Here is a 14,742-nt window from a genome sequence, read left to right as displayed (position 1 = left end):
ATAAAAATAAATACTTCCATTGTAGTGATTCTTTTGTTTTAAAAAAAAACTGCGCATTTTTCCTCAAAAATAACCGACCGACGTCCGTTGTTTTTCGTAAAAAATAATCAAAATTAAAAGAAAATTTAAAAATAGTGTCCCTCGATTTTATCCTTCGGTTTCCGTCCATCGTTTTTTTCGCTTGTTTTTAGTAGTAACAACTTTTGTAGTTCTACTATTTCTAATTGATTTCTTAAGTCTAGTGTATTTTACTTAGCTGATGGACTCCCTCTGTTTTAATTGACAAAGTCTGTCGGTCTTTGTATTCCGACACACTATTTTTTGACATTATCAAGTTTGTTAGTTTTTTCCTTGGATTTTCCCTATAACGGACTAACAACCGTCAGTTTTGTCTCGAGGTATTTGGTCTTTTTTTTAGTGATGTGTACCTCTAAATGTGGGTTCTCGCTAATATATATATATATTTTTATAGTTCTCGTCAAATCTAACAAAGAGAGTTCGATGAATATTTTGTCGGAGACTAAAAGTGTTAACTTTTGCCGAACGTAAAGGACCAAAAATGTTAAGCGCATACTTAAGGGACTATTTTTAACCAACCTTCATAGTTAAGGGATCATTTTTGTTAACTTGTGGCAAACTTAAAGGACCAAAACTGTTAAGTGCATAGTTAAGGGACTATTTTGAACCTACTATTATAATTAAGGGACCATTTATGTTCTTTTCTCAGCAAAGCAATCTAGATTACTATATATTTTTTTATATTTTATTATTATAGTAATGAAAGTTGGTGTACGAACACAGCTCTACTTTGTTGTACCAAAAGTAATAGAAACTGTACAAAGGAAATTGCAGAGGTAATTTGATCATTTTCTTAAAAAAGTTGCACTGTACCAGCACGTGTCCTTGTAGCCCCTAACCTACTGCCTCTTTTCCAATAATTTTGTTCTGGTTTTTTGCTCGATCCTTTTGAAGCTCACATGGACGGGAGAGAGAATGGAGCGGCAATTTCTTTATTTCATGGATAAATTTTCTGGGTTTAACTTCAAAATAGTTGCGTAAAGTATATTTCTTTTGCTGATTGTTCAAACTTTGAAGTTTTATTTTCTCATGGATGTGAATAAATTTTTTTCTTTACTTTTTTAATTCACTAGTTTCTGGACAAGTGTGTTGCATGTGTATTCCATGCTAATTAGTATAAACGTTTTAAAATGGTAGAAATAATATTAGAATGTTTGCGATAAGTTAAACGGAATTTGAGGGAAAATATGTAAGCTCAAACTAATGAATCATAATTTTCTTATCATAATAATTTCTTTATTGTGAAATGATTTTACGCTTAATTAACATTAGCACTGCACGGACTATCTTATTTTTTAAAGAGTTTCTTGGCAACTGCTATCTCCAAGGCTCATATAAGGTTTTGTGCTCTACCAAAATAAAAAAGAATTTTTTACCAATGTATATCAAGAAGCCTTGGCCTTCGCTACTCAAATTCTCAATAGTCTCCAGCTTGCTGAAATCAATGTTGAATTGGGATGAGCCTTTTAATATAATAACACCAATATGCTGATATAATCAAATGTTCATAATATCAAGTATTATATAGTAATTTATTTAAACAGAACACAAGAAAGTTATTGAAAATATGATTTGGACTCGCACATTAATGATGTTAGCTATTTTTTATTTTATCTCGATCCATTTTAGGATCTAGAAATTTTTGACTATTTTCTTTTACTTTGAGTTCTTGCTTACAATAGAGACAATTTCTAACGTAAAATTCTAAATTTGTACTTGCTTATAAGCTGAACATATACTTGCCTATTTAATTTTTTGACTTATAATGCGTCATGATTTTACCGGTGGCAACTATGGTTCATCACGTTGTTTTAGCTATGGTAATTTTTTCTTTAACTTTTCCTGCTATCCTACGTTTGAGAACCTGTTAAAGGAATAAGGATAGCAAAGGATCTCTAAATTAAAACAACAACAACAACAACTACATCTCTATCAATAAAGAGGGAAGAGGGTAAGGGTCTTAGGGAGAAAACAATAGGAGTTATGGACCAAAAATTAGAAAAGCAGAAGTATTAAATCCTCTTGACTGAGAATAAATTTACAATCTAAAGAATGACCAAACTGAGCCAGCTAGACGATCCATATACAGCACAATCCACAACATTCTTCTTATGTCGTTTCGATTAGGAGACGGCAACTTTCCAATATCGTCGACTCTCTTCCATAGCTCTATATGCGTTATTTCAAGAATTAGTTCAAAAGTAGTAGCACATTTCTACTAACCACACCCGTAAAAAAAGAAAGATAAAATGCTTAACGTCTTAAAGTTTGTGTCTTGTCTTTAAGAAATTGTAATCTCCGTCTTTTTACAGCCGCATACATATCAAGAAGTTGTCGTCGAATGAAAGTAGTATTTTGTAGAAGTTATACGGAAATTCGATTAATATTTTTCTTTATTATGATGGCTAGTAGATCATTGCCATCAATTTCATAGTGTACAGCTGCAAAAAAGAGAAGATATATATATATATACACACACACACACGTACCCTTTATCTGATTCAAACTTACGAGTCCTTTCATTTGAAAATTTGACAGAAATATCGGTTGAGTCGTTTAAGTCAATATCGACATGTTTTGTGCTAGCATGCAACACCGAATTAAAGAAAATAAATTCAAATTTTAAATCAAGCCTTCTAGAATACAAGCCATCTAAGATGTATCACCTTCTCGACTTCTTCTTCTTCTTCTTCTCTACACAATCCATCCACCATTTTTGGTTCCATATTTCTGATCTTTCACTCTTTCATAAAAAAAAATAAGCTTGAAAGGTGTGTCAAATAATGGTATTAACTTATAAAAGGTTTAAAAAAGAAAGTGAAAAAATTGTAAAAGAGTAATGTACCTCAAATTGTTGCAGAAAGTGGTGAGAGAAAGAAAATTAGAGTAGATAATGATTTGACAAAAGACAAAAGAAAATACTAATTGAGTAATTTGAAGTGTTCCGTGCAATTTATAAAATTTGATAAAGAATATCAAAAGTAATCTAACGGATGGAAGCTAAAGGAAGCAAAGAATGAGAAAGAGATAGGAAGCATATAATTCGTGCAATTAACAGATTTAATGCCTATAATAAATTCATAACCCCACTACTCAAATATATTTAAATTCATATACACAAACTTTAATTTGCATCTTTAGTGCGTGAGGAGAGAGGTTTTGATTATTTGGTTTTAAGGTAGAATGACAGTTTATCAAATTTTAAAGGACATTTTGGTAATCTAACTTTTAACTTAGAGACTTCCCACGTTTAATAATATATGATGATTATCGCCCTATTTGTTTCGTTGTTTGAGTGACTTCTCTTTTTTCTTGACACTCTGTTTTTCGGTAATTTGGGAATCTCAAATTTTAGTTTCTATACATTGTTTTTTCCATTTTCCCTTTTTTATTCCCTTCAGGGCATATTTGTGGTTCATCATTCATGTATAATGTATTGTGGCTTAATGATTACTTTGTAGGTCGTGCCGTTTAGTAAAACCTCAATTTTGCCAGTTCTAAGCTTTTAATCTTTGGTGATTGTGGAGCTGGTAATGCTTTATGTTCTGTTTTCGTTTGGTTTAAATTACATTCTTTCTTATCGTAATAACATACTTTTGGGTACTTTACCCAACAACTTGCTAGAGTCTTCTTTCCGCGTACGTAATTTATGTAACTAAGTTTTATTTAACCTCAACCGATACATGCCTACAACATATCCATATGGATGTAAGAGCAAAACTTAGCTAATGAATTTCAATTCTTGATGTGAATATCTTTCAAAAGTATAATGCTAGCAGCTCAAGTGAAATAAGCTTTTTGGGAGCAAGGAAGTCTCAAAGACAAGGCTTTTGAACAGGTACGGTCAAAGGAAAACCTTTGCGAAATCCTACAATTATTTAACTGATCTCTACTTGGTTTCATAGATTTATACCAAAATTAAAATGTTTTGCATACAGATCATTAGTAGTATTCCTAACATGAATAACTTTTGGTACGGTACAATCAAATGTTTCATGGTTATCAAGATTTCTCTTTCGCTAACTGAGGGAGTATCACACTGAGTTTTTTTTTTTTTTTTAAGTAATTTTTGGCAACTGTGTTTGCTTCTTTTATAAGGTCTTCAATCAGTTTCTCTTTGTTACGGTGGAACCAAGTAATGTGTATAGAGTGGACAAGAAAAGAAAGTTTATGCAAATAGAGTGGACAACAGTTTAATGTTTGCAATATACAGTAGTTGTTTCAATTAGTGCATTGATATTGAGAGAAACTCAGTTAAAGGGAACTTTGCAGAAAACAAATTTTAAAGACGATTAGCTTAATTGCAAAGCTGCTTTCCTCACAGGGTGTAGAAAAACAATTTCAATTTTGATATGCCTCCCGCTTCAGCATTCCTTGCCAATCTAATGTGATTATTTTTTTGCTTTCAAGTAGTATGGAGATTGGCAACATTCCTTTATCAAGTTTTGTAGCATTCTTATCCATACTTTTCTCAGGAATATGTAATTCTCAACGGATTATCTGTTTATGTCCTTGAAATCTTTTCTTCTTTCTAATTTTCTATTGTATTGGAAACAGGTGCAACTTGCCCCGTGATGTCTCTGGGAGTAGACAAACGGGAGTGTTCACAGGAGTTTTTGGGAATTGCTAAAGAGAAACTTACATAATATCTATGGTCATCTGTTAAACTTTATGATTTTTTAGGTTTTGGTGGTATCAAGCTCTTTAGAAAGATACTCCTATATTAGGACCTCAAGTAGGAGAAAATATGTGGTTGGAGATATACTTGTGTAGATAATAGGTGTTTTGCAAAAGATTAACCATAAATATTTTACCTGCACACAAGTGAATTGGAATCCTAAACGCCTCATCAATCAATTTGTGTATAACTGCTTATGACTGTTAGATGACAAAAAAGAAACCATATCTTTTGCATTGTTACCACAAAAAAAAAAAAAAAAAAAAAAAAAAGTTGTTTGCACCTGCATTTTAGCAAGCAATGGAATGTGGCTAAAATTTCAGCTACTGTTGAGCTTATCTTGTGTTCACTACGGGGAAGTGTCCTAATATTTATTAAAATGCTATCAATGAGGAGTCAAAGAAGCTTGCAGCTGCGGCATTCAGAAAAAAAGGTGGCTGCCGCAACTGCTACTTCCTTGGGAAGGGGTAAATAGAGGTAACTTTATTTTTTTGCTAACTTTACTTTAAATTACTAGCTTTAATTTTTAGTCGAAGACTTATGCAGGTTTGGTTTTAGTGTCTTAGAACTCAAACATTTGGAATTGCATTTAATAAAAATATCGATAGATACTCGCTTTCTGTGTTAGCTTTACTAAAGTGTCTGATGACCATCCGATGGAAGTACAAAAACTTTTGCTTGAAATGTCTCTGCCTTTTCAAAGAGCAATAAGACGCTTGATACGTTGTCATTGATATAGAATTGGTTTGGATTTTTCTATATGTGTGATAATTAGTATCCACATGTAATACAAGACAAGAAGAGCTAGCATAAAAAAGTTAGGGTGTTGGAAGTAGGCTGCTTTGGTGGCCCTTTTGGAAGATTATAAGAATGTTCTTCGGACATAACCTTTGTCATTTTCAGAGAGTTAAATATTTTCAATCATTTTTTATTTTACAGCTCAATACATTATTTTATTCTCACTTATAGGAGTACATACATAGCACACATAACTAAAAATCTATATATAAAATCACGAACTCCTTAGCTAAATATTGTTCGCTTTCACCCTTTAAATATTTTATATTGGACGAAATTGTAACTTAATTATTAAAAAAATTGAAGAAAAATTAATAGTAAAAGAAAAAATATGCTACAGAAAGATAAGTAATCAAGTGTCTCTCCCAAAAAAAAAAAAAATCAAATGTCAGAACTTGAATATGAGGATATCATCTATTCTTTAAAGCTTAGTTGATAGATAGGGACAAGAAATATAAACCAAAGTTAAAGTCCTTTTGTGAATGATGATCATACTTCATGAATCAGAACTAATAAAAAGGTGTTTTCAAAAAGATCAATATAATTCTTAGGCGAAAATCTTTTATATATTTTTTTATTGATTCATTATTAGGAGAAACCTGCTAACTAATTGTAAATTGTTACAATTACATGGTATGGGTCTTACACTCTTGGTGAACATTTTGATTGAGATTTAACAATTAGCACAAATTTTGCCATGTCATACTTATGAGAATACTTGTAGCTCTACTTCTGAAAAAAATAGTATTCATTTGCTTACAGAATGTTAACATGTTGTATAGTTACATATACTAAAGTTCGAGATTTTGCTGGTAAAGAAGTTTAGGTGAAATAGTATGTTCAGCACAACTCCTACCTCTAACAAGGTTTGACGCCAAAAAGGCCAGCAGGATTGACTTTCATTTTTTATGCCAAATCAGAAAACAGATATTCAGTGTTCTTGATAAGATAAAGAACCAACAAAGGTACAAGCAAGAAAACACAGTTGTGGAAGAGAACTGGATGATTACAATAAGAGTCCAGAGTGTATGTTAGTTCTACAAGTATTGATGTTTCATTTTTAGAAGGTAAGCAAGAGGAACTAAATGCCCTTTTTTCGTCATTTTCATGTAAATGTTCGAGCTATACAATTATATATGTGATGCATCATGCTTGGCCCAAGGGGATAAGTTTTTATTAATTCATAGAAAGTTCCCGAGATCTTACAGGCACACTGTATCAAGCTAAGCTTTGATGCAGTAAAGAATTTTCAAAATAGCACGGGCGCTACCCCTCTAGTTTATATATACTTGACAGGTCATTAAAATAGGGACATTTGGTCTTTTAAATAAAATTTTCTGTGCAATCCCGACTTCCATCTCCCAATCTAGTCTGTGTAGAGAAGTTCCAAGCCATTGAACAAGCGAACTCTCAACTTTTCAATATTTCCTTTTTCATTGTTTTGGATTTTTGCTAAGCCCAACAACAATGTGAAGATTAGCCCAACTACAAAGGCTTCCGTTGAGTGAATGAGGCTTTGAGAACATTAATTAGACCGTAGGGCTTTCAATTTATTATTCTTTTTGAATTTCATTTGAGTTGAAGTTGGGTTGAACTGATGGAGTGGGAAGACAAGTTTAGGTTTAGTTCTTGGCTAAAAAGACAAATTTACCCATTTTAGTGTGTGTTGGAAATATATCATTAAGGGTATTTAAGAGAAACAAAAAATAAGTACAGTGCTAACATAGGAGTGTGTGTGTGTATATATATATATATATATATATATATATATATATATATATATATATATATATATATATGAAATAGTAGTACACCTAATCAAAATTACTGAAATTTTCTGAGATTTAATTAATGATTAATTGCTCAGGTATCGTATCAGATTAGTACCATAAATTCTCAAAAGATTAATTTTATATCATAGATTTGGACTAGTTCATGCGCTAAAAGTTCGTTGGTGCAAAACGATTTTTCCTATATCTTACGGTGCATATACTAGACATATAAGCAACACTCTGCTGAGCTTGGGAGTTAAGAACAATGCATGGGAATTTAACTAGAGCACAATCATATTGTGCATAAACATGACGTGTTGCATGAAAAATGCCTAGAGCTTTTGCAATAAGCACAGTAATATTTTTCACTATTGGCCTTGAGCTAAAATAGTCTTGCTTTGAATGTGATGTAGATTTCGAAAAATAAATGTCGTATTGGTTGAATATTGGCAACCAGCCAGTGCAAGATAAGAGGAGGCAAATATTCAGCCTGCTAATTTGTCGCCATATAACTGACAGCTATTTGCAGTTTGCTAGACTAAATCGATCTCTTAATCAACAAAGCATTTGAATCAATATTACAATTTCGGGATCTGTTTTGAAATAGATATAGAAAAATGGCGAACATGTTAGTTCTTAGTATACTAGACTAAACATGATTTACTACTATTAGTTGAGTTATCTTGTCTAACTTGCTTCTGTTAATTTCTGTTCTAAATCACAAGCTAGGTCTATTGGCTGGGCATCTGCATAAATTAATATTCTACTGCTTCTTGTGAATCACCACGGACGCGAAGATCGGAGTAATTGACATGTGTAAAACCCCACACAACGTCGGGGCTGTTTAGCAACACCTAACGCCGTTACAATCCACACCCCAACCATCCCCTTAACCTCTCCGGACTCCACTTTAGGTCGTAATAGAGCAAAATTGATATAAGTGTTTGGTATTGAAGACTAGTTGATTGATTGATGAGTATAATATTTTTAGGGAAATTATAGCCAAATGCCATTTAGCCATCTAGCATATAAAATATGTACACAGTCTAGTTTACAAGATATGCACACAATTTTAGTTTACAAAATATGTACACAGTATAAGTAGTGTACACATTGTAATCCTCTGTCCCAATCTATGTGGTGTAGTCCGGATTTCGAGACCCAAAACATAAGCTGAAAGAGAGTCAGCCAGTTTATATAAGCATAAGCTGTAACTTGCCGGGGATTCCGCACCCAACTCTTAGCCGTGAACCAGTTCCATTTTGCATCTCTTCCAGGTATATAATTTTGAGAAAGTCATTATATTTACTTAATATGCTCTGTTTTTGCTCATGTATGTAGGAATTTTTGTATTAAAACATTTGACACTGCAAAATGTTTTGGGATGTTAAATTAAGTTTTTATTGGTAGGATAAACATGTTAACTTGATTTGTATGTTTTATGGGAGGAAAATATTAAAATAATATTTGAAAGTTTTTTTAATAGAAAAAAATGTCATGTTGGACAAACTTTGTAAAGGTTTAACCAATTTGTATTCTTGAAAGTTGTACAAAAAGGGGATGTCATCAAGCATTTGAATATCTTGAAATAAGAAGAGCACCATGTAAGTTGCTTAAATTTAGAATTACAAAAGTATCAGATAAGTTGTGACATATGAGTAACTTCATTAGGGTTGTTGTGTTTTGCAATTAATTGGTTGTCTGGTGACATTGCTGTGATTGCTGAGACTGGGGATTCTTGGTTCAATTGTCAGAATCTTAAACTGCCTGAGGGATGCGGGTAAGCTAAAAAATGACAATGTGAAATGCCAAGTATTTCGTGTGTATTTGCCTTTCGTGTTCATCATACTGACTTTTATTATTCTTTGGCTTTCTTTCAGGTATGAGTTCCAAATGCAGTATGAATCTATTGGTTGGTCTGTTGGGGCAACTCTGGGTTATGCACATGCAGCACAAGAAAAGAGGGTGATTGCTTTCATTGGTGATGGTAGCTTTCAGGCTAGGGGTGGCAAATGAGCCGTTTGAGCTAAAGTTGGGCTAATGCCCAACCCTACCCATAGTGCATTCGGGTCAGTATGGGCTGGATCAAGATGGACTAAATAATGAGCCGTAACTTAACCCCTCAACTTGACCCAATTCTTTACAATATGATCAACTTTTAAACATAAAAAAATCAATATTTTTTTTAAAAAATTATAAATTTGAAGTATCCCGTTTCCTTTTTCTGATTACACAATACATTAACTAATTAATTCCTCATTACACTATATCGACAATTTTCTTAAATACTAACACATCAAATGATGGAGGGGTCCGTTAATGCACCTAATCTGCATTTAAAAAAGCAGTACTTAGAGGTCAAACAATAGCAGAAAAATCAAGACTTTCAAGACTGAATGTTTGTTTTGAGAAAGTGCACGAAGCAATAATGGTTTTCCAAAATAAAGTAAATCCCCAATTAGCAGAGAGAGTTCTTCAAACCAAAAAGAGGAGAAAAATGAAATAATAAACACTATTACTAACAACAAAACAGAAAATAAAAAAGAGTGAGTTGGATTTCGACAAGAACAGGGAGTAAAATCAAATATTGTGTAGCAGCAAAATAATTTGTTTTTTTCTTAAAAAAAAAAAAAAAAAAACCTTAATTTTGAGTCTTGATTTTGGAGTATTACACATCATACTACAGAAATTTCAAAGAAACGTTGGAGTAGTTGATTTTGGAGTATTACACATCAATACAGAAAAATGCCACGGAAAGTCTTAAAAAAAAAAAAAAAAAAAAACATATACTTATTACTTAGTAGTTACTAGTAATTACATGGAGGAAGGGACTGAAAGATAAATGAAAATTTTACCAGCATAGGACCGGGGACAAACATCAGAATAATAGATGGGTCAATTGGGCTAAAGTAATGGGCTGATTTGGGCTGCTCAGGATAAATGGGTTAAGTTGGGCTAGCCCAAACCCATGAAAACCTAGGCGGGTCAATTGGGCTTGGGCCGAAATTGTCGGTCCTACTTTCGGGTAAAAAGATGGGATAATTAATTTTTTGGACCACTAAAAAAATTATTAGCCAGCAAATGCATAGGTTTTGTATTAATCATAAATATACATATAATATATGTTAATATACATAATCAGTGTATGTATTTTTGTATATTTGGCTAGCCAGCTGTAAATAATTTCGGCCGACGGGCCAAAATGAAAAAATCCCAAAAGAGATTGTGCTGTGAACTGAATTTAACACAACGAATTGGTTGTGTTTATCGATTCCATCTGCTCTAATCATTCTGTATGGCAAAATACTCACAGGTAACTGTTCAGGATATATCAACGATGCTAGAATGCATGCGTACAGAGGACTATCATCTTCTTGATATACAATGGTGGTTATACATTTGAAGTTGAGATCCATGACGAACATTACAATGTGACCAAGAACTGGAATTACACTGGACTAGTCGATGCAATCCCCAATGGGGAAGGAAAATGTTGGATAACAAAGGTGAGGAGTTTTGCTGTCCAAGAATAGTCATTGGTTCGACTTATAAGATTTATTCAACAAAAGTAATATTATTTCACCGTCGTTTGCATTCTTGTACTAGGTTCAATGTGAAAAGGAGCTTGTGGAAGCAATTGAAACTGCAACTGGAGTGAAGAAAGACTGCTTGTGCTTCATTGAAGTGATTGTCCACAAGGATGACACCAGCAAAGACCTGCTTGAATGGGGTTCTAGAGTCTCAGCGGCTAATAGTCGTCCACCAAATTCTCAGTAAAATTTCTGAATGTTCATAGCAAATATCAGATCACCACATTAACGGTTCTGCAAGTTGACAAGTTCCCACGTTATTTCTCATTTTTAGTTTTCTAGTTCGCATCACATGCGAGGGTATTCTGCTAGTGTTGCTTGTTCATAAGATTGTCAATTTTGGGAATGCTGTCTCTTTTCTTTTAACAAAGTTTTTTTTAACATGATGCCTTCTATGAAGCTTTGCGACCTTGTTATGTGATAATGATCTGGCCATCTGGGTGAACACAAAGTATGACTATATGAGTTCTACTTTGTTATGTTGCTGTGTTACCATATATTCAATTAAACTACATTTCATTGATTTATTAGGATTTGAAACGAACCGAAATCATATTTTTAATTTCATGCAGAATTCAAACCAAATTGTAATCGATCTTAATTGCTCCTTATGTTCCAGTTTATATGACGTTTTATGTTTCTTGAGAGTAAAACGATTGAGACTTAAAGCTAAAATTGATTAGATTATTAATATGTTGATCAAGTTTTGAATCTCAAGAACGAAAAACGCCACATAAATTAGTAGGACAGAGGGAGTATTAACGTTACTACTCGCATTTGTTTATGGTTTGAAACTATATTTTCCTATCCCTAACAATGTTAGTTTAATTATATTTCACCTTGCTTCCGATTGCTTTGGTTTCACGTAAACTGAACATGTAACCAAATATATATATCCAGAAGCAAATTTATAATTGCTGGACATGTTTTATAACCAAAGAGGCCATGTATATATTGAATGATTTCGATTTTTGAAGAATCACTTCAAACTTGCATGTACATCAAATGGATGGATGACAAATTGAGAATTGAGAGAATCTCAGTTTAAAGAAACCCCACAGAAAAAGCTTATGAGAATACATCATAGCGGGGGCATTCATTACCTCTAATGTAAAGGCGTGCATATGGAAGCCTCTTGATGCAATCAGTGACGAAATCAGTAATTTTAATAAGAAAATTCGAGAAATATAAAATTGCTCAAAGAACGAATACATCTAGTAAAGTGAATATGTATATTTGGCTATCAAGAGGATCCAACAATTTATATAAACTAAAGTAACTACTCTGTCCATCCTACTTTAACTGTCACTTTTAGCACTTTTCACTTATTTAAGAAAAATAATAAATACAAAATATAATTTATCAAATTGCCTCTATTTAAAACAATCAATTGCAATATTTGATCTCCTTTTTCATTTTCCCAATTGTTCCAATTTGGTGTACTTTCTCTCTATTTCTCCTTCCTTCCATTTTCCAAGGTTCCATAAAGTGATACCAAAAGAGAAAATTCATTTATTTATTTCATGAAAAATAAAAAGTATTAACCAATAAAGAAAATAGTCGTCCACCAAATCCTCAGTAAAATTCCTGAATGTTCATAGCAAATTTCAGATCACTGCGTTACTAATCTGCAAGTTGGCAAGTTCCCACGTTATTTCTCATTTTTAGTTTCTAGTTTCGTATCACATGAGGCTATTCTGCTAGTGTTGCTTGTTCATAAGATTGTCAATTTTGTAACGTTGTCTCTTTCTTTTAAAAAAGCTTTTGTTTGACATGATGCCTTCTGTGAAGCTTTGCGACCTTGTTATGTGATAATAATATGGGTAAACAGTAAACACAACAATATGACTATTGACTATATGAGCTCTATTTTGTGGGAGTGTTCCCACAGGAAGTAGGATTAATATTTCATTATATGGTCAATCTTTTCACACTGTCTAAGACATTGTTTTCATTGATAATGCGACTTGGATAGTCTGAGAGCCTGTTCCTTGATCTTTGTATGGATCATCAATCATCAATTTTTGCATGATCGACTGTTCCTGCCAACGGATTGACACTTCTTTAATAAAACAAATTTCCTATCTTATTATGTTGATATGTTAAATTATATTCAATTAAACTTCATTTAGTTCATTTATTATGATCTGAAACAAACCGGGATCATAATTTAATCATTTGCAGAACTCAAACCAAACTGTAATCAACCTTAACTATTGAAGTTACTACTCCTAATTGTTTATCGTTTGACACTAATATTTTCCAATCGCTAACAATGCTAGTTTAGTTATATAGTTCGCCTAGGTTCCGATGCTTTTAGTTTTACATAAACTGTTGATGTAACCATTAGATGTATATCCAGAAGTAAATTTATAATTGCTGTGTCAAGAACAGAGAAAAAACGAGAGAAATTAAAGAATGACTATCTCAATTACTTGATTCTCATACATCAGAACACATTGGTATTTATATACAAGAGAAATAAGAGAGGAAAGCAAGTAAAATATCCTACACTAAATGTAAATCCTACAAAATATTCTTCATAATATTCTACCACTAATGTTATATAATATTTTACACTAAATGTAGAATATCCTTAATAATATTTCATATATTCATAGTATCTCTTCATATTCACCATATCGAGAATATCTTAATGTAGATATTCTACAATCTGTCCATTATGCTAACATCCCCCCTCAAATTGATGCCGGTGGATCAACAAGCATCAATTTGCCTACTAGAAACCGATGACGTTGTCGTGCCATTGATTTTGTAAACACATCAGCTATTTGAAGATCACTGGATACATGATCTACAGCTTCTCTGATAAAATGACAGTCCACTTCAATATGCTTGGTTCTTTCATGATAAACTGGATTGGTTGCAATCCTTCATAATGGCACTTGTGTTGTCAGCATGGAGAGGAGTAGGGCTAGATTGAGGAAATCCTATTTCTACAAGTAAACCACAAAGCCAAATAATCTCGGAACAAGCAGTAGACATTGCTCGATATTCAGTTTCCGTTGAAGATTTTGAAATGCGATCTTGCTTCTTGCTCTTCCAAGATATCAAAGAATCTCCGAGAAACATGCACCATCCCGTGATGGAGCGGCGAGTATCAGAACATCCAGCCCAATCAGAATCACTAAACGCTTTAAGCTGAATAGGAGAGCCACTAGGAAAAAATAATCCACGAGTAGATGTTCCTGAGAGATATCGAATGATGCGACGAACAACCACTAAATGTAGATGACGCGGAGTCTGCATAAATTGACTGACTTGTTGAACTGCAAAAGAGATATCAGGCCTAGATAATTTAGGCTCCCAACTAATTGTCGAAACAAAGTTGGATCAGGAATAAGATCTCCTTCATCACGGCGATACTTTACATTCAATTCCAATGGAGTATCAACAGAGGGTGATTCTTGAAGACCAGCCAAAGCAATCAAATCCTGAGTATATTTGTGCTGGTTTAAGAAAACACCTAAAGAATTATAATGAACTTCCAACCCCAAGAAATATGTAAGAGTACCAAGATCTTTCATATGAAAAGAATCCTTAAGTTGTTGCTGGAGGCTAGTGATTAATGAAGAATCAGTTCTTGTAATAATAATGTCATCTACATATACCAAAAGAAGAACACAACCTGTAGATGTTTTCCGAAGAAACAAACATGAGTCATAATTACTTTGTTCAAAAGAGAATTGAAGCAAAGTAGATCGAAACTTGTCAAACCAAGCTCTGGGAGCTTGTTTTAATCCATACAAAGATCGCTTCAACTTGCAAACATCTGATGTGGGTGATGAAAACAAACCAGGTGGAG

At 33.0% G+C, this 14,742-nt stretch overlaps 1 protein-coding gene and 1 long non-coding RNA gene across 2 annotated transcripts; both read left to right on the top strand.

The window, feature by feature from the left end:
• The first annotated feature begins 925 nt into the window (after positions 1-925).
• On the top strand, positions 926-3,917 carry LOC132051005 (uncharacterized). Its single transcript, XR_009413544.1, has 2 exons — positions 926-1,055; positions 3,844-3,917. It is a non-coding gene; the product is annotated as an uncharacterized LOC132051005 (long non-coding RNA).
• A 1,227-nt stretch (positions 3,918-5,144) lies between these two features.
• LOC132048742 (pyruvate decarboxylase 3-like) lies at positions 5,145-11,509 on the top strand. The gene is given in 6 exon segments (XM_059439430.1): positions 5,145-5,223; positions 8,998-9,106; positions 9,207-9,324; positions 10,640-10,675; positions 10,677-10,832; positions 10,933-11,509. Coding segments are annotated over 6 exon segments (669 nt in total). The 3' UTR covers positions 11,104-11,509.
• The last annotated feature ends 3,233 nt before the right edge of the window (positions 11,510-14,742 follow it).

This window comes from Lycium ferocissimum, chromosome 3 (genome assembly GCF_029784015.1).
Source record: "Lycium ferocissimum isolate CSIRO_LF1 chromosome 3, AGI_CSIRO_Lferr_CH_V1, whole genome shotgun sequence".
NCBI lineage: Eukaryota > Viridiplantae > Streptophyta > Magnoliopsida > Solanales > Solanaceae > Lycium > Lycium ferocissimum.
The sequence above is the reverse complement of the archived record's forward strand: the minus strand, read 5'-3'. Positions and strand labels throughout refer to the sequence as shown.